The sequence below is a fragment of the Eleutherodactylus coqui genome, chromosome 1, assembly GCF_035609145.1.
Source record: "Eleutherodactylus coqui strain aEleCoq1 chromosome 1, aEleCoq1.hap1, whole genome shotgun sequence".
Classification (NCBI taxonomy): Eukaryota; Metazoa; Chordata; class Amphibia; order Anura; family Eleutherodactylidae; genus Eleutherodactylus; species Eleutherodactylus coqui.
This window is the reverse complement of record NC_089837.1, coordinates 14,923,175-14,948,534: the sequence shown is the minus strand read 5'-3', so window position 1 is coordinate 14,948,534 and position 25,360 is coordinate 14,923,175. Positions and strand designations below refer to the sequence as shown.

The window sequence follows — 25,360 nt, the reverse complement described above, 5'->3', positions numbered from 1 at the left end:
TGGAGTAGCATTGTGTCTCAACACAAAAACAGCGTTGTTGGACTCCATATAACAGGGTTGAGGGGGGATCAAGCCCCCCTTAATCGTTAGTACAACCACATTTTTGATGAACTGAAAACACTTAAATAGAAGACTTTTTTTTACAGTATAAAGTATGTAGTATTTGATTCCTAAGTATTAGTATTCAAATATTGACTATTTTGTAGTATTTCAGTATCTTGTACATTCACTAAAATGTTTGACAGCCTTGAAGGAGGTTAAGTTTTTTATAAGCACCCACAAAAGTAATCATATGGACACCACTGATAGGTTGTTAATAAACAAGTTGTATCATGTGATACATATCCAATGTAAAAGTTGGCAATAGCCATGATGTATCATATGCGATACAGAAACGAATTTGCATTAAAACTAAAAAATCATCAATAAAGGTATTTTAGTGTAATAATTGTGTTTCTGGATGAATTTTATCAGCTAAAATTTTTTTGTCATGTTTTTGGGAGTTCATTCAATGACGGGCTAAAAAAGACTTCAAACCAAACTGATACAGTATTTAGTTTTCTTCTCTTATAATAGTCTAAGAGCAAACAAAACCTAATGAACAGGAAAAGGCCAAATGTAAATCACAAGCTAAGGCCTTAGTCAGACGGGCTCAGCGCTGAGCCAATCAGGGGCAGCTCTCACTCACACCCACTGCCGGTCGACCGCGCTGAACTCCGTCTGCCGGGACAAGGTGAGTATATATATATATTTTATTTTTACACATTTCTGAATGAATTGCAGGGAAGGGCTTATATATTTAAGCCCTTCCCGACAATTCATCCTGCGATCGCCGGCAGCCCATTGCTTTCAATGGAGTCGGCTGTATTGCCGGCTCCATTGAATTCAATGCGCTGGACAGCTCCGGACCGTTTCTATTGAAACCGGCTAGGAGGAGTTTTTTCGGGCGATTTTTCGGCCCCGGTCACGCGATTTGCGGATGCACATCCGTCATGCGATCCGCAAATCGTGGCAAAAAACGCCCGTGTGACTAAGGCCTAAGGGTGCTTTTAGACTGAATAATTATTGTTCAAACAATTATTGAATCATTCAAAAATGAACAATAATTGTTCAATGAAAACGCGGCCAACAACTGAATGAAGAATGATAATGTGTTCGCTTGTCATTCGGTGTTCATTTTATGCAGGTATAAGCATTATCATACATCATTTGCGAGCCGTTCCGTCTGTTCAGTACTTTGTAAACCGTTCACATGTATTCCCAATCGACCCTGACAGACCAATGATAGACTGAATGAAATGTGATAAAAATGTAAACCATAAATTGTACATGTAGAAGGATGTCATTTGAAAAGAAAAGTCTTGTTCCCTTGTTCTAACGATCAATTCCTATGTGTAAATGAATCCTAAACAAGGAGCAACCATGGAAATTCTCCATATATCACAGATACCACGTTCTGCCTGCAGTGAGAGTTGTCTACCCGGATACAGGAAAGTCCCATGGGAAGGAAAACAAAAATGCTGCTACTACTGCGTTCCCTGTGCAGAAGGCAAGATCTCCAACCAGACTGGTGAGAAATAGACATTTATCAGTTGTCTTGTGTTACTCTGTAGGGCCGCTAATTATTGATTATATTAATATACAACGTGTACCGAGTGTGATTTATATAAAAGATAATTTACAGGGTGAAATGTCATACACAATCCTGTTAGCTGAGATGTGGTAGTGGTCTTGTCTGCTGGAATACTTATTTATTCTAGTAATTAATATTATCTATTTTGACTCCCCATAAATGTCCCATTTTTCAGATATGGAGAGATGTTTGGAGTGTCCTGAAGACCGCTGGCCTAATGAGAGAAGAGACACCTGTATCCCAAGACCAATTGAGTTTCTGTCATATGAAGACACATTGGGATTATCTCTCGTCATTATCAATCTCTTCTTCTGTTTTGTGACTGTCGTTGTGTTGGGGATATATATAAAACACAAGGACACTTCAATAGTGAAAGCCAATAACCAGAACCTGAGCTACATCCTGCTCCTCTCTCTACTCTTCTCATTTCTATGTTCTCTCTTATTCATTGGACGGCCCACGAGGATCTCATGTCTGCTACGACAGGTGGGAACTGGGATCATTTATAGTCTTGCAGTTTCTTCCATTTTAGCTAAAACTGTCACTGTAGTCTTGGCTTTTCATGCCATCCAACCTGGCAGAACACTGAGGAGATGGTTGGGGAGACATCTCTCCACATCCTTACTCATTACTGGTACAACAGGAGAGGTTCTGATCTGTGTCTTCTGGTTGTCTTTCTCTCCGCCATTCTCAGATTATAACACTGCAGTAGAGGTTGGGAAGATAATCTTACAATGTAATGAGGGATCTGTCATTGCTTTCTACATGGTCCTTGGCTACATGGGATTTCTGGCTGTGTTGAGCTTTATTATAGCATTTCTAGCCAGAAAGCTTCCAGACGTCTTCAATGAGGCTCAGTACATCTCCTTCAGCATGCTGGTCTTCTGCAGTGTGTGGATCTCCTTCATCCCGGCCTATCTCAGCACCAAGGGGAAATACATGGTGGCTGTAGAAGTTTTTGCCATCTCAGCTTCCAGTGCTGGACTCCTGGGCTGTATCTTCATCCCCAAATGTTACATTATCCTGCTGAGACCAGAGCTGAATACAAAGTTCAACAAAATTTTGGGACAAAGAAAGAGTATAAAGCATACGTTGTAGCTCCTACTCTCACTTCTTTCCATGGCCGTGTTTTTCAGCTTCTTATTTGGCTGTTTTGCCTTACTGTAACATTTAGAACAGTTTGTTGGTCTGATCAGACAAATAACCTCTATTTGTTGTCTTCGCTCTTTGTACACAATAAAGTTACTGCACTTTTAGTCTAAAAATATACAATAATAAAAACAGTGACAATGTTCCAAAAAATTAATTCTTTAAATTCTTTATTAGAGATGAGCGAGCACCAAAATGCTCGGGTGCTCGTTACTCGAGACGAACTTTTCGCGATGCTCGAGGATTCGTTTCGAGTAACGAACCCCATTGAAGTCAATGGGCGACCCGAGCATTTTTGTATATCGCCGATGCTCGCTAAGGTTTTCATTTGTTAAAATCTGCAAAACCCAAGAAAGTGCTGGAAACGACACAGAAACGGATAGGGCAGGCGAGGGGCTACATGTTGGGCTGCATTTCAGGTTCCCAGGTCTCACTATTAAGCCACAATAGTGGCAAGAGTGCCCCCCCCCCCACAATTTTTACTTCTGAAAAACCCTCATTAGCATGGCATACCTTAGCTAAGCACCACACTACCTCCAACTAAGCACAATCACTGCCTGCATGACAGTCCGCTGCCACTTCTCCTGGGTTACATGCTGCCCAACCCCCCCCCCCCCCCCGCCCGCACGATCCAGTGTCCACAGCGCACACCAAAGTGTCCCTGCGCAGCCTTCAGCTGCCCTCATGCCACACGCTGGCCTCATAGCCACACCACCCTCATGTCTATTTATAAGTGCGTCTGTCATGAGGAGGAACGGGAGGCACACACTGCAGAGGGTTGGCAGGGCCAGGCAGCGAAGCTCTTTAAAAGGGGCGGGGCGATAGCCCACAATGCTGTACAGAAGCAATGAGAACTTCAATCCTGTGCCACCTCCGTCAGGAGCTGCAAACGTGGGCATAGCAATGGGGAACCCATGTGCCACACACTATTCATTCTGTCAAGGGGTCTGCATGCCCCAGTCAGACCGGGGTTTTTTATAAATAGTCACAGGCAGGTACAACTCTGCAATGGGAATTCCGTGTGCACCCACAGCATGGGTGGCTCCCTGGAACCCACCGGCGGTACATAAATAAATCCCATTGCAGTGCCCAGCACAGCTGAGGTAACGTGAGGTTTAATGCAGGTGGGCTTCGGCCCACACTGCATGCCCCAGTCAGACTGGGGTTCTTTATAAGTAGACACATGCAGTTACAACTCTGTGTGGACCGACAGCATGGGTGGGTCCCAGGAAGCCACCGGCGGTACATAAATATATCCCATTGCAGTGCCCTGGACAGCAAAGCTAACGTCAGATTAAATGCAGGTGGGCTTCGGCCCACACTGCATGCCCCAGTCAGACTGGGGTTTTTTATACATAGACACTGGCACGTACAAATCCCTAATGTGAAGTCCCTGTGGACCTACAGCATGGGTGGCTCCCTGGAACCCACCGGCGGTACATAAATAAATCCCAATGCAGTGCCCAGCACAGCTGAGGTAACGTGAGGTTTAATGCAGGTGGGCTTTGGCCAACAATGCATGCCCCAGTCAGACTGGGGTTCTTTATAAGTAGGCACATGCAGTTACAACTCCGTGTGGACCGACAGCATGGGTGGGTCCCAGGAAGCCACCGGCGGTACATAAATATATCCCATTGCAGTGCCCTGGACAGCAAAGCTAACGTCAGATTAAATGCAGGTGGGCTTCAGCCCACACTGCATGCCCCAGTCAGACTGGGGTTTTTATACATAGACACTGGCAGGTACAAATCCCTAATGTGAAGTCCCTGTGGACCCAAAGCATGGGTGGCTCCCTGGAACCCACAGGCGGTACATAAATAAATCCCAATGCAGTGCCCAGCACAGCTGAGGTAACGTGAGGTTTAATGCAGGTGGGCTTTGGCCCACACTGCATGCCCCAGTCAGACTGGGGTTCTTTACAAGTAGACACATGCAGTTACAACTCCGTGTGGACCGACAGCATGGGTGGGTACCAGGATGCCACGGGCGGTACATAAATATATCCCATTGCATTGCCCATCACAGCTGAAGTAACGTCCGATTAAATGCAGGTGGTCTTCGGCCCACACTGCATGCCCCAGTCTGACCGGGGTTTTTAATACTTAGACACTGGCAGGTACAAATCCCTAATGTGAAGTCCCTGTGGACCCACAGCATGGGTGGCTCCCTGGAACCCACCGGCGGTACATAAACATATCCCATTGCAGTGCCCTGCTCAGCAGAGCTAACGTCACATACAATACAGGTGGGCTTCGGCCCACAGTGCATGCCCCAGTCAGAGTGGTAATATGTACCTTAACAGTAACCACGTTGGTGGGAATGTGTTGGCGACTGCGGACCTAGTAGCGTGGTTTTATTTAGTTGGTTTTCGGAATGTGGCCAGGATTAAGTGGGCCGTCGCGGGGGGATGGTGGGTGGACTCTCTTGTTGTGTCGGTAAAGTGAAATTCTTGGACTGCCGCCAGACGGACCAATGTAAAGGTATTTGGCAAGAATGTTTTCATTGTTGGAGGAGGAGGGGGATGTTTTTGAGGCACTACGTGTCCTCTCCACGTGTCCGTGGTTATATGCACCTTAACAGTAACCGCGTTGGTGGGAAATGGCCTCGCCACCATCATGTCTTTGGGAAGCCTCCGTTTCCACACCCCAGTGACATAGCATTAGCAGCGGTATAGGCAGAGCCCAGAATTAGTAACATTTCAGCAGTAGCATTAGGGACAGGCCCCAGTAACATATAACTAGCAGCATTATAGGGGGAGCACAGTATTAGTTCCATTTCAGTAGTAGTAGCAGTCCAGACAGGCCCCAGTAACAATTCCGAAGCAGCAGTATAGGGGGAGCACAGTCTTAGTTCCATTTCAGTAGTAGTAGCAGTCAAGACAGGCCCCAGTAACAATTCCGAAGCAGCAGTATAGGGGGAGCACAGTATTAGTTCCATTTCAGTAGTAGTAGCAGTCAAGACAGGCCCCAGTAACAATTCCGAAGCAGCAGTATAGGGGGAGCACAGTATTAGTTCCATTTCAGTAGTAGTAGCAGTCAAGACAGGCCACAGTAACATTCCCGTTGCAGCAGTTTAGGGAGATAACAGTCTCTTTCACATTTCAGTAGTTGCAGTATAGACAAGGCCCCAGTTACATTTATGTAGCAAAAGTGTAGGCCAACCCCACACACCTTGCTGTAACATGAGTGCAGGCGAAGCCCATTAAAATTACTAGGGTTACACTGTAGGCGAGGGCCCAAAAAAATTGGTGTGCCAACAGTACTAATGTACCTCAGAAAAATTGCCCATGCCCAACAAAGAGGGCAGGTGAAACCCATTAATCGCTTTGGTTACTGTGGCTTAATTTGTAACTAGGCCTGGAGGCAGCCCAGTTAAAATAAAAATTGGTTGAGGTGAAAGTTTCAACGCTTTAATGAGCATTGAAACGTATAAAAATTGTTTACAAAAATTATATGACAGAGCCTTGTGGGCCTAAGAAAAATTGCCCGTTCAGCGTGATTACGTGAGGTTTCAGGAGGAGGAGCAGGAGGAGGAGGATGAATATAATACACAGATTGATGAAGCTAAAAGATCCCCGTTTTTTATGGTGATAGAGAACGATGCTTCCATCCGCGGGTGCAGCCTACGTATTGTTTAGGTACCGCTGCTGTCCGCTGGTGGAGAAGAGAAGTTTGGGGAAATCCAGGCTTTGTTCATCTTTATGAGTGTAAGCTTGTCGGTACTGTCAGTTGACAGGCGGGTATGCTTATCCGTGATGATTCCCCCAGCCGCACTAAACACCCTCTCTGACAAGGCGCTAGCAACAGAACAAGCAAGCACCTCCAGGGCATACAGCGCGACTTCAGGCCACGTGTCCAGCTTCGACACCCAGTAGTTGTAGGGGGCAGAGGCGTCATGGAGGACGGTCGTTCGATCGGCTACGTACTCCCTCACCATCCTTTTACAGTGCTCCCGCCGACTCAGCCTTGACTGGGGAGCCATAAAGCTGGCAAAGGCCTTGGAGAATGTTCCCCTGCCTGCACTGTAGATGCTGCCTGATCTCCGCGCCTCCCCTGCTACCTGGCCCTCGGAACTGCGCCTACTGCCACTAGCGCTGTCGGATGGGAATTTTACCATCAGTTTGTTCGCCAGGGTCCTGTGGTATAGCATCACTCTCGAACCCCTTTCCTCTTCAGGTATGAGAGTGGAAAGGTTCTCCTTATACTGTGGGCCGAGCAGTGTGTACACCCAGTAATCCGTAGTGGCCAGAATGCATGTAACGCGAGGGTCACGAGAAAGGCATCCTAACCTGAAGTCCGCCATGTGTGCCAGGGTACCTGTACGCAACACATGGCTGTCCTCACTAGGAAGATCACTTTCAGAATCCTCCTCCTCCTCCTCCTCAGGCCATACACGCTGAAAGGATGACAGGCAAGCAGCATGGGTACCCTCAGCAGACGGCCAAGCTGTATCTTCCCCCTCCTCCTCATGCTCCTCCCCCTCCTCCTCCTCAACGCGCTGAGATATAGACATGAGGGTGCTCTGACTATCCAGCGACATACTGTCTTCCCCCGCCTCTCTTTCCAAGCGCAAAGCGTCTGCCTTTATGCTTTGCAGGGAACTTCTCAAGAGGCATAGCAGAGGAATGGTGACGCTAATGATTGCAGCATCGCCGCTCACCATCTGGGTAGACTCCTCAAAGTTTCCAAGGACCTGGCAGATGTCTGCCAACCAGGCCCACTCTTCTGTAAAGAATTGAGGAGGCTGACTCCCACTACGCCGCCCATGTTGGAGTTGGTATTCCACTAAAGCTCTACGCTGCTCATAGAGCCTGGCCAACATGTGGAGCGTAGAGTTCCACCGTGTGGGCACGTCGCACGGCAGTCGTTGCACTGGCAGATTAAACCGATGTTGCAGGGTCCGTCTTGGACTTGCGGAAATGTGCGCTGTGCCGGCGCACCTTTCCGAGCAGGTCTGACAAGCGTGTGTAGCTTTTCAGAAAGCGCTGAACCACCAAATTAAAGACGTGGGCCAGGCATGGCACGTGCGTGAGGCTGCCGAGCTGCAGAGCCGCCACCTGGTTACGGCCATTGTCACACACGACCATGCCTGGTTGGAGGCTCAGCGGCGAAAGCCAGTGGTCGGTCTGATCTGTCAGACCGTGCAGCAGTTCGTGGGCCATGTGCCTCTTCTCTCCTAAGCTGAGTAGTTTCAGCACGGCCTGCTGATGCTTGCCCACCGCTGTGCTGCCACGCCGCGCGACACCGACTGCTGGCGACGTGCTGCTGCTGACACATCTTGATTGCGAGACAGAGGTTGCGTAGGAGGAGGAGGGTGGTTTAGTGGAGGAAGCATACACCGCCGCAGATACCAGCACCGAGCTGGGGCCCACAATTCTGGGGGTGGGTAGGACGTGAGCGGTCCCAGGCTCTGACTCGGTCCCAGCCTCCACTAAATTCAACCAATGTGCCGTCAGAGAGATATAGTGGTCCTGCCCGCCTGTGCTTGTCCACGTGTCCGTTGTTAAGTGGACCTTGCCAGTAACCGCGTTGGTGAGGGCGCGTACAATGTTGCGGGAGACGTGGTCGTGCAGGGCTGGGACAGCACATCGGGAAAAGTAGTGGTGACTGGGAACCGAGTAGCGCGGGGCCGCCGCCGCCATCATGTTTTTGAAAGCCTCCATTTCCACAAGCCTATACAGCAGTGTGCGGTGCGTGGCGGCGTACTTGCGCTTGTGCTCAAACAGTTGCGCTATCGACGGCTGGATGCTGCACCGAGAGACATTGGTGGATGGGGCCGAGGACAGCGGAGGTGAGGGTGTGGGTGCAGGCCGGAAGACAGTCGTGCCTGTGTCCTGAGAGGGGGGTTGGATCTCAGTGGCAGGTTGGGGCACAGGGGGAGAGGCAGTGGTGCAAACCGTAGGCGGTGAACGGCCTTCGTCCCACCTTGTGGGGTGCTTGGCCATCATATGCCTGCGCATGCTGGTGGTGGTGAGGCTGGTGGTGGTGGCTCCCCGGCTGATCTTGGCGCGACAAACCTTGCACACCACAGTTCGTCGGTCGTTTGCACTCTCAGTGAAAAACTGCCACACCTTTGAGCACCTCGGCCTCTGCAGGGTGGCATGGAGCGAGGGGGCGCTTTGGGAAACAGTTGGTGGATTATTCGGTCTGGCCCTGCCTCTACCCCTGGCCACCGCACTGCCTCTTCCAACCTGCCCTTCTGCTGCACTTGCCTCCCCCTCTGAAGACCTGTCCTCAGTAGGCTTAGCAAACCAGGTGGGGTCAGTCACCTCATCGTCCTGCTGCTCTTCCTCCGAATCCTCTGTGCGCTCCTCCCTCGGACTTACTGCTCTTACTACTACGTCACTGATAGACAACTGTGTCTCATCGTCATCGTCCTCCTCACCCACTGAAAGCTCTTGAGACAGTTGCCCTAAGTCCCCAGCCTCATCCCCCGGACCCCGGGAACTTTCCAAAGGTTGGGCATCGGTCACGATAAACTCCTCTGGTGGGAGAGGAACCATTGCTGCCCAATCTGGGCAGGGCCCGAGAACAGTTCCTGGGAGTCTGTCTGCTCCTCAGAATGTGTCATTTTCATGGGGTGAGGAGGCTGGGAGGAAGGAGGAGCAGCAGCCAGAGGATTCAGAGTTGCAGCAGTGGACGGCGTCGAAGATTGGGTGGTCGATAGATTGCTGGATGCACTTTCTGCCATCCACGACAGGACCTGCTCACACTGCTCAGTTTCTAATAAAGGTCTACCGCGTGGACCCATTAATTGTGAGATGAATCTGGGGACCCCTGAAACTTGCCTCTCTTCTAATCCCGCAGCAGTCGGCTGCGATACACCTGGATCAGGAGCTCGGCCTGTGCCCACACCCTGACTTGGGGCTCCGCGTCCTCGCCCGCGTCCATGTCCTCTAGGCCTACCACTACCCCTCAGCATGGTGTATTACGAGTAGAGCAGAAACAGAACGCTGTAATTAAATGTGCCGCTTATTGGCCTGTGGTTGGAGGCTGACTTCGCTTACGGAACGCACAGCAGAGCCAGGAAACAATTTTGCGCACGCCTGTAGTGAGACGTAGGTGCGTAGGACTGAGCTAGTGGAGTTCACAGCGCAGAAGCAGTCAAGTGGCCAAAGGGCAGTGGTAGGCCTTAAGTATTTTGCTTCAATTTTTTTAAATGGTGAGCTGAAACACCAGACAGATACTGTATGCAGCATATATATGTATACTGTTTCCCTCTGGCGCTATGACGGTGGTGATGTAACGGGCACAGCAGAGCCAGGAAACAATTTTGCGCACGTCTGTAGTGAGACGTAGGTGCGTATTAATTAGGACTACTACCCCCAGCAGACACGCAGTACACTGAAGACGGTCACAGGCAGCCCAAAGATAGTATTTTTCCCCAATTTTTTTGAAAAAGCCCACTGCCTATATAGACAGTATATCTCTTTCACCTTTCCCTCTTTCCCTGCCTCACCAGTACTGGCCCTATACTCTGTACAATGACTGCAGACTGAGGACGCAATGCTCTGCACGCCCGATATACAAAAAAAAAAAAATTGTGCAACAATGCTAAAAGCAGCCTCAACAGTACTGCACACGGTCAGATGTGGCCCTAAGAAGGACCGTTGGGGTTCTTGAAGACTAAAATAAGACTTAACACTCTCCCTATAGCAGCTACAGCAAGACAGCACTTTCTCTGATCTCTGTCACCATGCATCTGTGGCGAGCCTTGGGCGGGGCAGATTTTAATACTCGGGTGTCATCTGATCTCGCCAGCCACTCACTGCAGGGGGGTGGTATAGGGCTGGAACGTCACAGGAGGAAGTTGTAATGCCTTCCCTGTCTTTCTATTGGCCAGAAAAGCGAGCAAATGTCTCAGAGATTAAAGTGAAAGTAACTCGAACATCGCGTGGTGCTCGTCTCGAGTAACGAGCATCTCGAACACGCTAATACTGAAACGAGCATCAAGCTCGGACGAGTACGCTCGCTCATCTCTATTCTTTATCCAAATTCTTGCAGCTCCCAATTTTTTTTTCATAATGTAATGATTTGTTGGAGATACAAGTAAGATGGTGGTCAAAGTCAAAATTAAATGTTTTTCCTCCCTTTTATTTGTAATTGCACACGTAATGAAAAGACTAAAACAAGGGCTGGGTAAAGCTGCTGTGGTACAAAAGAAACATAGTAGATCGGTAAAGTTCAAAGTTACTGTCATCCTAATGACACTACAAGTCAGAGGCTGCAACGGTGTCAAATCTAAGGGCTCCCACTCACTAGCGTTTTTTTCTCGACTGCGCTGCGAGAGTAAGTGAAAACTCTCGCAGAGCAGTGCGAGAAATTGCAGCGATATCGCTGTGACAGTCTCTTCAATGGGGCCAGCGGCAGCAGCGCTAGCCCCATTGAAAAGATATGGAGAATGCCGCAGACTTCTGCCAGAGCTGTGACAGCTGTCACAGCAGGGGCAGGAGTTTCCCTCATCCCCGCGGGGACCGCGGGGATGAATGAATCTCTGTCACAGCTGTGGCAGAAGTCAGCGGCATGCTATCCCATTGCTTTCAATGGAATGCTGCCGATCCCATAGAAAGCAGTGGTTTCTGACAAGCCCTGCAGAATGATTATCGGAGAAGGGCTTGAAATATAAGCCCTTCCCCGATAATCATAAAAAAGTGGTTAAAAAAATAATAAAAAAGTTACTCACCTCTCCTGCTGTCAGCCGCGTCCTCCGGCTGGCTCCCCGGCACTGCTACTGAGCTCTTTCAGCAGACGGGGATTTAAAAATCCCCGCCTCCTGAAAGGGCTGTGCAGATTGGCTGAGGGCTCAGCCAATAGCAGCTACTGCTTAGCTATTGGCTGAGCACTCAGCCAATGGCAGATAGCTCTTAGCTATTTATTCATGAATAGCAATATCTTTTCAGTCAGCGGCATTCTCCATATCTTTTCAATGGGGCTAGCGCTGCTTCCGCTGGCCCCATTGAAAAGAGTGGCGATTTCGCAGTGATATCCCAGCGATTTTGGGATATCTGCCTGCGCTTTTCTCGCACTGCGATGCGAGACTTTAACTTTAGAATCGCATTGCAGTGGAGAAAAAAACGCCAGTGGGTGGGAGCCCTAATTCAAATAAGCCTTCATGCTTTTTCCTGAACCAGACTTTGACCATTTTGCTTCAACTTTGGTAGCTGATGTTGGTGTCATTAGATGAGGCCCATGCTCACCACTGCCATAAAATCAATAAACTTCCGTTTAATAGCTTCAGTGAGTAGTGAGATGAGTCTAATGTTACAAGGTAAAGTCTGTGGCAGCACTGCTGTGCCAGCCCAAGAAAGTGTAGCATTGTGTTGCTACACAACATTGATAGAAAGCCGTAGCCGGCAAGGCAAATAGTGCAGATTAATGTGAGGGGAGAAGAGACACAGCAACAAACACACACAGCAAGCAGTGAGGAGAGACAGAGGGAGTCAGGAGAGAGAGACATAGAAAGAGAGACACATACAGCAGACAAGACAAGGAGTGCAGCTGCATGTGGGAGTGGGGAGACAAGGTAATGAGTAAAGCTGAGGAAAGAATAGACACAGGGATACACACAGACACATGCCTACATGGCAAGCAGCTAGGAAAGACAGAGGCAGTCAGCAGAGAGAACCATAGAAGGAAAAATATAAAGAGTAACAGAGAAACAGAGCAAAAGAGACAGAGAGAGATACAGAGAGATAGATACACAGAGATACAGAGAGAGAGGTACATACACAGAGAGTGACAGAGAGACACAGAGAGATAGATACAGAGAGAGACACAGAGAGACACAGAGAGTGACAGAGACAGATAAAGAGACAGAGAGAGAAACAAAGAGATAGATACACAGAGATACAGGGGGAGAGGTACATACACAGAGTGACAGAGAGACATATAAAGAGATACACAGAGAGAGACAGAAAGAAAAAGATACATAGAGAGATACAGAGAAAAATTCACAGAGACATACATAGTGAGAGAAAGAGATAGATACACAGAAAAAGAGTGATGCACAGAAACAGAGCGATAAACAAGGAGAAACATAGATACACAGAGAGAAACAGAGAGATATAGAGCGAGATCGATACACAGAGAGAAACAGAGGAAGACAGGGGGAGACAGATATATAGAGTGTGACAGAGAGATAGATACACAGAGAGAGACAGAGGGAGACAGAGGGAGACAGATAGAGACAGATAGAGACAGATATATCTGTCTGCTCTGTCAAACCCTGTAACACCTCTTGGGTGGTGTGCCTCTTTTCACCCAAGCTCAGGAGTTTCAGCATGCCCTGTTGACGCTTCCGACGGCAGTGCTGCATCGCCTCGAGCTACCGACTGAAGGCGATGTACTCCCACGTGGTAATTGAGAGGTGGAGGAGGAGGTGGCATAATAAGCTGGAGAAACCGTGACCGAGATAGGACCCGCAATCCACAGTGTGGGTAGCACGTGAGCGGACCCAGGGTCAGACTCGGTCCCAGCCTCCACCAGGTTAACCCAATGTGCCGTCAGGAAGATGTAGTGTTCCTGGCCGGCAGCACATGTCACGTGTCGGTGGTTAAGTGGACCTTCCCAGTAACTGCGTTGGTGAAGGCGCGGTTGATATTCATAGACACGTGCTGGTGTAGGGCAGGGACGGAACAGCAGGAAAAATAGTGGCGACTGGGAACCGAGTAGCAAGGGGCGTCCGCCGCCATGAGGTTGTGGAAAGCCTCAGTTTCTACCAGCCTATATGGCAGCATCTTCGGGCTCAGCAGTTTGCTGATATGCACATTTAGCAATTGTGCATGCGGATGGGCGGCTTCATATTTGCACTTGCGCACAAATGTTTGTGCTATGGCCAGCTGAATGCTGCGCTGGGACACATTGGTGGAGGCAGTGGAGGACCGTGCGGGGGAGGGTGTGGTTGCAGGGCAGGAGACACTCATGTCTGCATCCTGGGGAGAGGGATTGCATCTCAGTGCCAGCATGTGACACAGGGGAAGAGGCAGTGGTGTGACCCGCAGGGGGTGAATGGCCCTTGTTCCACGTTGTTGGTTGCTTAGCTATCATATGCCTGCACGTGCTGGTGGTAGTCAGGCTGGTAGTGGTGGATTCCCTGCTGATCTTGGTGCGGTACAGGTTGCACATCACTGTTCATTGGTCATCCACTCTCTCCTTAAAATACCTCCGGACGTTCGAACACCTAACCCTCTGCAAGTGAGCTTGCCGCGACAAGGTGCTGTGTGGAACAGTTGGGGGGTAATTTGCTCTGGACCTGCTTCTCCCTCTGCCCACCCTACTGCCTCTTCCAAGCTGTGTAGTGCTGCACTTGCCTCCCCTCTGAAGCGCTGTCCTCCTCACGTGGCTGATGAACCTTTTTTTCCGACTCAGGGCAGGGACCAGAGAAGAGTTCTTGGGAGTATGCCTGTTCTGAATCTCTCCTTTTGCTGGAGTGATCAGGCTGGGAGGAAGGAGGATTCAGAGCTGCAGTCCCTTGGCTGGCGTGAGTGGACTGTGTGGAAGACTGGGTGTTGGATAAAGTACTGGATGCGTTATCTGCTATCCATGTCAGCACCTGATCGCACGGTTGTGCTTTTAATAATGGTCTACCACATGGACCTGCAAAATGTGACATGTACCTGGGGAGTGCAGATACGCGGCGCTCTACTAATCCCTCAGCAGCAGGCACTGTTTCACCCTGCTTAGGACCTCGGCCTCTGCCCACACCCTCATTCGGACACCCACATCCACGTCCACGTCCTCGACCTTGGCCCTTACCCCTAGTCTTTATCATGTTGGATAAAGCACTTGGACTAAATGCTACGCAAAATGCAAGTTACTTTGCGTACACTGATAGGCCACAATAGACACAATAAACAGTGTGCACTGTTGTTAGATTGCAGAGATTCCCAGCACCCAGACACGGGTATATATACCTTGAGCTTTCAGCAGGCACAAAAAATTTTCAAGTGTGTATACTGTTATGAAATAGCACAGATTCACAGCTCCCACACACTGGTTGTTACCATGCGGCAGCTGCCGGGGTCACGGGTGGCTGGTCGGAGCAGTGAGCGCACTTGTGGATCCGGGTGGCAACGTGTGCGCGTGCACTTGTGATTGCAGCTCTATGCACAAGTCCCTGGTTATGGGATTCTGCTGGGAGGTAGTCGCCTCCCTCTCTCCGCCCCTGGGCGGAGGTTTCTGTTTATAAGGCTGGCAGTGATGTCCATTCACTGCCAGTTATAGGTTTCTGTTCAGCGTGCTAGCTTCCTGCCTCTGTCAATCTCCTGTGTTTTCAGCTGTATTATATCTGCCAGGTTATCCCATCTGCCTCGGTCTGCGTGTATTCCTGTTGGTTCTCCATCTGCCCTTCCTGTCAGAATTCTACCCTGTTACATCTCGGTACGCCAGTCCCCTCTCTCGGTCCCTAGTGAGAGCAGGGACTGCCGGCTAGTTGCCCGCCTGGGGTTCGCCAGGAGTGAAGGCAAGTAGGCAGTGACAGGGGTAGCGGGTAAGTTCTAGGGCAACCCAAACTGGTGTATCATCGGGTAGGATACTGTAACATAATAACTAGCCCTTAAAATTACTCTGTGGGTTTTGCTCTCCAAAGGAGACTATGAGTGTCCTTGATAATCAGTTGCAGGATCTAGTGGGTATGATCCAATACCTGTTTGTCGTATGGTGGTCCAGGAGCAGCGGGTGTTGGCGCAGGCCCCTGCCACCCCATCTATCCCTGAGCCCGATCGTCCTACCCTGAGGTGTTTTCCAGGGAGAGAAGCAAGTTTTTTGTTTTTCAGCCTGGCATGTACACTATATTTCCGGTTGTGGTCCGGATCTTCCGGCTCCGAGACCCAGAAGGTGGGATTGATTCTCTTCTTACTGTGTGGTCCCCCCAGACATGGGTCTACTCCTTACCCAAGAGTTCGGCTTGCCTACATCCGTTGATTCGTTTTTTCAGAAACTAGGAGGTATTATGACCGGACCGGGCGGGGTTAGCAGTATGTTACCTCATGGCTTTGCGTCAGGGGCAACAGTGTGCTAAAGACTATTGCTCTAAGTTTAGACAGTATGCCCGTGAAACCTCCTGGAACGATGGTGCCCTCAAGAATGTGTTTTTGTTGGCTCTTTCTGATGCTGTCAAGGATCTAATTATTCCCCATCCCGCTCCCGTAACACTTGAAGAGGCGATGGAATTGGCAGTAAAGGCTGACTGGAGACTGAGATCTAGAGAAAAGGAATGTCAGGCCTGTAAAATTAGGGAGTCCTGTAGATCTGTTCCTATTTCCCCCATGCCAACTCCTGGGGCCGAGCCTATGGAAGTGGACCAGCTAAGTTCCGGAGAACGGCGATGGTTCCCGCTTACTCACCATCTTTGCCTCTACTGTGAAGAAGCCGGACATCGGGTAGCAACCTGTCCACAGAAGCAACGGCAACATCAGTCTGAACTGGCGGAAGAATTTCTGATCCTAGGCAATCGTCAGAAGGGTTGCCTAGGATCACAGGTACTCCCTAGGTTGTTGGTGCCTTGTCAGGTTGGCTTCCGGACTTTTATTCGGTCCGGTGAAGCTTATATTGATTTGGGGTCTGCCGCCAATCTGATTAATTTAAATTTTGTCAGACCTCTGATGACCGAATTTTCCATGCTAAAGCCCCCCATACGCTTCATCAGTATTGATTTGACCCCTCTCTCTACAGGTGTTGTTAAATAGAGGACTCCCATTCTGCAGTTCGCTGTGGGTGTTCTTCATTCTGGGAATCTGTCTTTCCTGGTTATGGAAAAGATATTTGTTGATGTGGTGCTTGGTATGTCCTGGTTGGCACTGCACAACACCCAATTTGATTGGCCCACCTGGGAATTGCCTCATTGGGGGTCATCCTGTCATAATCACTTAACTACTATAGCCATGTGCTCAGCAGATACTGTGCTTGTCCCGGAGTATTTTTCGGATTTTCAAGACGTATTCTCCAAAAAAACAGTCTGAGACTTTGCCTCCTCAAAGGGAGTGGGACTATGGTATTGATCTGATTCCTGACAGTCCCATCCCTAAGGGAGCCATTTTCAATTTGTCAGGGTCTGAGCACGATGCCCTTAAGTCCTATATCTCGGAGTCTCTGGCCAAACAACATACCTGACCGTCCAGGTCCCCTGCCGGGGCAGGTCTCTTTTTTGTTGAAGAACAAGTGCTCCTTGCCCCTGATTCCGGACTTGTTGAATCAGGTGGTAGGGGCTCACAAGTTTTCCAAACTGGATTTAAGGGGGGATTACAATTTAATTCGCATTTGAGAGGGAGATGAATGGAAGACCACTTTCAACACCCTGTTAGGACATTTTGAATGTCTAGTAATGCCCTTCGGACTTTGTAACGCCCCCGCTGTGTTCCAGGGTTTTATGAACGCTGTCTTCCACGACTTCCTGGGGGAATTTCTGACCATATATCTTGATGACATTCTGGTGTATTCTGCAGATTGGGACATACATGTGCGGCACCTGAGGTTGGTTCTGACCCGTTTGTGCAAGTATCAACTTTTTGTCGAGTTGGAGAAATGTACAATTGGTTCTAAACAAGTATCTTTTTTTCTGGGTTATGTGGTCTCCCCCATGGAGATTTGGATGGAGTCTGATAAAGTAGCAGCAATCTCCCAATGGGTCAGACCAGACAACCTTAAGGCTCTTCAGTGATTTATGGGTTTCTCAAATTTTTACCGTACATTCATTAACAATTACTCAGTTATCGCACAGCCCTTGACCTATCTGACTAAGAAGGGGGCTGATTTGGTAAAATGGTCGCCTGCGGCCCTAGCGGCCTTTAGCCGTCTAAAAAGAGCATTTACTACTGCCCCGAGCTAGTTCAGCCGGACACGCTACTACCCTTTTTCATTGAGGTCTGAGGTGAGGGAGGGAGATGTATTTCTCAGGAAGTCAGTGGGAGATCCGGGTATAGTCCATGTGCGTTCTTTTTGCGGACGTTTAGTTCAGCAAAACGCAACTACGTGGGTAACTGTGAGTTACTGGTGATCAAATGGGCTTTAGAAGAGTGGAGACACCATGTTGAGGGGGCTAGACACCCATTCTGTGTATACTGATCACAAGAATTTGGTATATCCCGCCAATACTAAAAGACTCACAGCTTGTCAAGCCAGGTGGGTGTTGTTTGTCGCCACGTTTAATTTCGTCTTGACATATATCGCAGGAGAGAAGAATGTGAAGGCAGATGCCCTGTCACAGAGTTTTGGGGTGCCGGGAAGTGAGACTGACTTCCAAGAATATCTGGGCACCTAGGGTGGTGGTGGCAGCTGTAGAATCTAACTTCGTCCCTCAACTGCAGAATGGTCAGCAGGATGCTCCATCGGCGGTGCCGGAGGGCAGATGGTTTGTGTCAGGGACCTTACATCTCAGAATCATTGAAGAATCTCACTTGTCAGTATTTTCAGGCCATCCGAGGTTTCAGGGGACCCTGGATCTTTGTCCTAGACACTTGAGGTGGCCAGGGATGTCTCAGGAGATCCGCAACTTTGTTAAGGGATGCTCTGTCTGGGCACACAATAAAAGTCGTCGGCATCCTCGGGAGGGTCCTCTGAGACCATTATCAATACCTTCTTGTCCGTGGTCGCAGTTATCGGTAGATTTTATCACCGATCTACCGGAATCCCAGAAGTTCAACACTTTCTTAGTGGCTGTCGACCGTTTCTCAAAGATGGCACATTTTGTGGCGTTGAAGAAGCTTCCTTCGTCAAAGGAATTTGCCAAGATTTTTGTAAAAGAAATCATTCGTCTACATGGGGTTCCCAAGAACATTGTATCTGATCGCGGGGTTCAGTTTGTTGCGCAGTTTTGGCGAGCCTTCTACAGAAACCTGAGAATGTCGCTTTCCTTCTCGTCAGCATTCCACCCGCAAACCAATGGTGAGACTGAGTGGAAGAACCAAAATTTAATGCAATATTTACGGTTGTTTGCTAGCGAAAAGGCTCATCAGTGGGCAGAGTTCCTGCAGTTGGCAGAGTTTGCACTAAACAACCGCACTTGTTCTTCCACTGGGGTATCTCCATTCTTTTGTGTATACGGTCAGCATCCTCGCTTCTTTACAGCGATCCCTACTCCATCTGTCTGTCCTGCAGCTGATGTAGTCACAGATACGCTGCAGGGAGTATGGAAAGAGGTACAGAAAACCTTGGAAGCAACGGGGGCTCGCGTGCAGTTGCGTAGTATCTGAACCTTACAGGGTGGGACAGAAGGTATACTTGTCTTCTAAAAATCTCAAATTAAGCTTGAAGCTGGCGCCGCGTTATATGGGGCCCTTTGTCATCACACGTGTGGTGAACCCTCTCACCTATGAACTTGGTTTGCAAGCTACATGGAGGGTTCACAGGGTTTTCCATAAGTGTTTATTGAAACCTTTTGTCCCTTTGGTGAATTTAGAAAGGTGTATACTGTTGTGAAATAGTGCAGATTCACAGCTCTTAGACACTGGTATATAGAGTATACTCTCACACGTCCCAGAAAAATTTAGAACAGTGTATACTGTTGTGAAATAGTGGAGATTCACAGCCCCCCGACACTGGTATATAGAGAATGCTTTCAGCAGGGCCAGAAAAAATTAGAACAGTGTATACTGCTGTGAAATAGTGCAGATTCACAGCCCCCAGAAACTGGTATATAAAGTACGCTTTCAGCAGGGCCAGAAAAATTTAGAACAGTGTATACTGTTGTGAAATCGCACAGATTCACAGGCCCTAGACACTGGTATATGGACTATGCTCTCAGCAGGCCCAGAAAAATTTTGAACCATGTATACTGTTGTGAAATAGCGCAGATTCACAGCCCCCAGAAACTGGTATATAGAGTACACTTTCAGCAGGGCTAGAAAAATTTAGAACAGTGTATACTGTTGTGAAATAGTGCAGATTTACAGGCCCTAGACACTGGTATATGGATTACGCTCTCAGCAGGCCCAGAAAAATTTAGAACAGTGTATATACAGAAAGAAGAGGGCGTATTCACAAGTTACTTGGTACAAAGATTAGTGTTACATAGGTGACAAAGCTTATTGATCATAAAGCTAATTGACAACTACCAAATATTCTCAAAGCTCTTAAAGCCCGTCTCAGACATAGAAATTACTTCAGTCAGGTTATTGCTGTGGCATTAGACAATATTTCTCCTATAGCTGTGTGTCTTCTCTGTTAACATAGCTTAGCCTTACTTAATTTGTCTGTTGACTTCTTATCTTAAAATCCTAGTTACCGGCATTACAAAGCATAGATTTAACTCTTCTATTTAAAGGTCAGTAGTCCAATACAAGGTAAGAAACATACACTTATTGCATTCTGAAACTTAACACTTTATATTCCATGACAATAAATACACAGAGAGAGATAAACAGAAAGTGTCAGAGAGAGAAACACAAAGGAAGAAACAAAAAGACAGAAAGATAAACAGACAGAGCGAGGGACAGAGAGAGATACAGAGAGATAGATACACAGAGAGCGATATATACAGAGACAGAGAGATACAGAGTTAGGCCTCGGTCACACGGGCGTTTTTTATAGCGCGATTTTGCGGAACTCGCAACTAGCAGTGTTTTCGGCGAAACAGCCCCGATAAAGGAGCGCTGCCTGCTATCCTCTGCCACAGCTGTGGCACAGCTGTGGCAGAGGAGAATGATGTTCGCCCATTGAATTCAATGGAGCCGGCAATACAGCCGGCTCCATTGAAAGCAATGGGCTGCCGGCGAGCGCGGGATGAATTTTCAGGAAGGGCTTAAAATAGAGATGAGCGAGCACCAAAATGCTCGGATGCTCGTTACTCAGGACGAAATTATCGCGATGCTCGAGGGTTCGTTTCGAGTAACGAACCCCATTGAAGTCAATGGGTGACTCGAGCATTTTTGTATATCGCCGATGCTCGCTAAGGTTTCCATTTGTGAAAATCTGGGCAATTCAAGAAAGTGATGGGAACGACACAGCAACGGATAGGGCAGGCGAGGGGCTACATGTTGGGCTGCATCTCAAGTTCACAGGTCCCACTATTAAGCCACAATAGCGGCAAGAGCGGGCCCACCCCTCCCAACAACTTTTACTTCTGAAAAGCCCTCATTAGCAATGCATACCTTAGCTAAGCACCACACTACCTCCAACAAAGCACAATCACTGCCTGCATGACACTCCGCTGCCACTTCTCCTGGGTTACATGCTGCCAACCCCCCCCCCCTGCGCAGTGTCCACAGCGCACACCAAAGTGTCCCTGCGCAGCCTTCAGCTGCCCTCATGCCACACCACCCTCATGTCCATTTATAAGTGCGTCTGCCATGAGGAGGAACCGCAAGCACACACTGCAGAGGGTTGGCACGGCTAGGCAGCGACCCTCTTTAAAAGGGGCGGGGTGATAGCCCACAATGCTGTACAGAAGCAATAAGAAATATAATTCTGTGCCACCGCCATCAGGAGCTGCACACGTGGGCATAGCAATGGGGAACCTATGTGCCACACACTATTCATTCTGTCAAGGTGTCTGCATGCCCCAGTCAGACCGCGTTTTTTTATAAATAGTCACAGGCAGGTACAACTCCGCAATGGGAATTCCGTGTGCACCCACAGCATGGGTGGCTCCCTGGAACCCACCGGCTGTACATAAATGTATCCCATTGCATTGCCCATCACAGCTGAGGTAATGTCATGTTAAATGCAAGTGGGCTTCGACCCACACTGCATACCCCAGTCGGACTGGGGTTCTTTAGAAGTGGACACATGCAGTTACAACTCCGTGTGGACTGACAGCATGGGTGGGTGCCAGGAAGCCACCGGCGGTACATAAATATATCCCGTTGCATTGCCCATCACAGCTGAGGTAACGTTCGATTAAATGCAGGTGGGCTTCGGCCCACACTGCATGCCCCAGTCAGACTGGGGTTCTTTAGAAGTAGACACATGCAGTTACAACTCCCTGTGGACCGACAGCATGGGTGGCTCCCTGGAACCCACCGGCGGTACATAAATATATCCCATTGCAGTGCCCATCACAGCTGAGGTAACGTTCGATTAAATGCAGGTGGGCTTCGGCCCACACTGCATGCCCCAGTCAGACTGGGGTTCTTTAGAAGTAGACACATGCAGTTACAACTCCCTGTGGACCCACAGCATGGGTGGCTCCCTGGAACCCACCGGCGGTACATAAATATATCCCATTGCAGTGCCCATCACAGCTGAGGTAACGTTCGATTAAATGCAGGTGGGCTTCGGCCCACACTGCATGCCCCAGTCAGACTGGGGTTCTTTAGAAGTAGACACATGCAGTTACAACTCCCTGTGGACCCACAGCATGGGTGGCTCCCTGGAACCCACCGGCGGTACATAAATATATCCCATTGCAGTGCCCAGCACAGCTGAAGTAACGTCAGCTTTAATGCAGGTGGGCAAAAAATTAATTGGATTACACTGTAGGCGAGGGCCCCCAAAAATTGGTGTACCAAAAGTACTAATGTACGTCAGAAAAATTGCCCATGCCAAACCAAGACGGCAGGTGAAACCCATTAATCGCTTTGGTTAATGTGGCTTAATTTGTAACTAGGCCTGGAGGCAGCCCAGTTAAAATAAAAATTGGTTCAGGTGCAAGTTTCAACGCTTTAATGAGCATTGAAACGTATAACAATTGTTTACAAAAATTATATAACTGAGCCTTGTGGGCCTAAGAAAAATTGCCTGTTCGGCGTGATTACGTCAGGTTTCAGGAGGAGGAGCAGGAGGAGGAGGAGGATGAATATTATACACAGATTGATGAAGCTAAAAGGTCCACGTTTTTGATGGAGATAGAGAACAATGCTTCCATCCGCGGGTGCAGCCTACGTATTGTTTAGGTATCGCTGCTGTCCGCTGGTGGAGAAGAGAAGTCTGGGGAAATCCAGGCTTTGTTCATCTTGATGAGTGTAAGCCTGTCGGCACTGTCGGTTGACAGGCGGGTACGCTTATCTGTGATGATTCCCCCAGCCGCACTAAACACCCTCTCTGACAAGACGCTAGCCGCAGGACAAGCAAGCACCTCCAGGGCATACAGCGCGAGTTCAGGCCACGTGTCCAGCTTCGACACCCAGTAGTTGTAGGGGGCAGAGGCGTCACGGAGGATGGTCGTGCGATCGGCTACGTACTCCCTCACCATCCTTTTACAGTGCTCCCGCCGACTCAGCCTTGACTGGGGAGCGGTGACACAGTCTTGCTGGGGAGCCAGAAAGCTGTCAAAGGCCTTAGAGAGTGTTCCCCTGCCTGTGCTGTACATGCTGCCTGATCTCTGCGCCTCCCCTGCTACCTGGCCCTCGGAACTGCGCCTTCGGCCACTAGCGCTGTCGGATGGGAATTTTACCATCAGTTTGTCCGCCAGGGTCCTGTGGTATAGCATCACTCTCGAACCCCTTTCCTCTTCAGGTATGAGAGTGGAAAGGTTCTCCTTATACCGTGGGTCGAGCAGTGTGTACACCCAGTAATCCGTAGTGGCCAGAATGCCTGTAACGCGAGGGTCATGAGAAAGGCATCCTAACATGAAGTCAGCCATCTGTGCCAGGGTACCTGTACGCAACACATGGCTGTCCGCACTAGGAAGATCACTTTCAGGATCCTCCTCCTCCTCCTCAGGCCATACACGCTGAAAGGATGACAGGCAAGCAGCATGGGTACCCTCAGCATTGGGCCAAGCTGTCTCTTCCCCCTCCTCCTCATCCTCCTCATGCTCCTCCTCCTCCTCCTCAACGCGCTGAGATATAGACAGGAGGGTGCTCTGACTATACAGCGACATACTGTCTTCCCCCGCCTCTGTTTCCGAGCGCAAAGCGTCTGTCTTTATGCTTTGCAGGGAACTTCTCAAGAGGCATAGCAGAGGAATGGTGACGCTAATGATTGCAGCATCGCCGCTCACCATCTGGGTAGACTCCTCAAAGTTTCCAAGGACCTGGCAGATGTCTGCCAACCAGGCCCACTCTTCTGTAAAGAATTGAGGAGGCTGACTCCCACTGCGCCGCCCATGTTGGAGTTGGTATTCCACTATAGCTCTACGCTGCTCATAGAGCCTGGCCAACATGTGGAGCGTAGTGTTCCACTGTGTGGGCACATCGCTCAGCAGTCGGTGCACAGGCAGATGAAACCAATGTTGCAGGGTGGCAGCGTCCGTGTGGGACTTGCGGAAATGTGCGCAGAGCCGGCGCACCTTTCCGAGCAGGTCTGACAAGCGTGGGTAGCTTTTCAGAAAGCGCTGAACCACCAAATTAAAGATGTGGGCCAGGCAAGGCACGTGCGTGAGGCTGCCGAGCTGCAGAGCCGCCACCAGGTTACGGCCGCTGTCACACACGACCATGCCCGGTTGGAGGCTCAGCAACGCAAGCCAGCGGTCGGTCTGCTCTGTCAGACCCTGCAGCAGTTCGTGGGCCGTGTGACTCTTCTCTCCTAAGCTGAGTAGTTTCAGCACGGCCTGCTGACGCTTGCCCACCCCTGTGCTGCCACACGACACCGACTGCTGGCGACGTGCTGCTGCTGACACATCTTGATTGCGAGACAGAGGTTGCGTTGGAGGAGGAGGAGTGTGGTTTAGTGGAGGAAGCATACACCGCCGCAGATACCACCACCGAGCTGGGCCCGCAATTCTGGGGGTGGGTAGGACGTGAGCGGTCCCAGGCTCTGACTCTGTCCCAGCCTCCACTAAATTCACCCAATGTGCCGTCAGGGAGATATAGTGGCCCTGCCCGCCTGTGCTTGTCCACGTGTCCGTTGTTAAGTGGACCTTGGCAGTAACCGCGTTGGTGAGGGCGCGTACAATGTTGCGGGAGACGTGGTCGTGCAGGGCTGGGACGGCACATCGGGAAAAGTAGTGGCAACTGGGAACTGAGTAGCGCGGGGCCGCTGCCGCCATCATACCTTTGAAAGCCTCCGTTTCCACAACCCTATACGGCAACATCTCCAGGCTGATAAATTTGGCTATGTGCACGTTTAACGCTTGAGCGTGCGGGTGCGTGGCGGCGTACTTGCGCTCCAACACTTGCGCTAGCGACGGCTGGACGGTGCGCTGAGAGACATTGGTGAATGGGGCCGAGCACAGCGGAGGTGAGGGTGTGGGTGCAGGCCAGGAGACGGTAGTGCCTGTGTCCTGAGAGGTGGGGTTGGATCTCAGTGGCAGGTTGGGGCACAGGGGGAGAGGCAGCGGTGCAAACCGGAGGCGTGAACGGCCTTCGTCCCACCTTGTGGGGTGCTTGGCCATCATATGTCTGCGCATGCTGGTGGTGGTGAGGCTGGTGGTGGTGGCTCCCCGGCTGATCTTGGAGCGACAAAGGTTGCACACCACTGTTCGTCGGTCGTCTGCACTCTCAGTGAAAACTGCCAGACCTTTGAGCAACTCGGCCTCTGCAGGGTGGCATGGCGCGAGGGGGCGCTTTGGGAAACAGTTGGTGGATTATTCGGTCTGGCCCTGCCTCTACCCCTGGCCACGGCACTGCCTCTTCCAACCTGCCCTGCTGCTGCACTTGCCTCTCCCTCTGAAGACCTGTCCTCAGTAGGCGTAGAAACCAGGTGGGGTCAGTCACCTCATCGTCCTGCTGCTCTTCCTCCGAATCCTCTGTGCGCTCCTCCCTCG

At 49.8% G+C, this 25,360-nt stretch overlaps 1 protein-coding gene across 1 annotated transcript in view; it reads left to right on the top strand.

Annotated features, from left to right (window-relative positions):
• The window catches only part of LOC136571728 (vomeronasal type-2 receptor 26-like), an 85,246-nt gene extending 82,515 nt beyond the window's left edge, over positions 1-2,731 (top strand). The window contains exons 4-5 of the mRNA XM_066572609.1: positions 1,447-1,570; positions 1,809-2,731. Coding sequence (XP_066428706.1) covers positions 1,447-1,570; positions 1,809-2,731 — 1,047 coding nt within the window. The remainder of the gene's footprint in view (positions 1-1,446; positions 1,571-1,808) is intronic.
• The last annotated feature ends 22,629 nt before the right edge of the window (positions 2,732-25,360 follow it).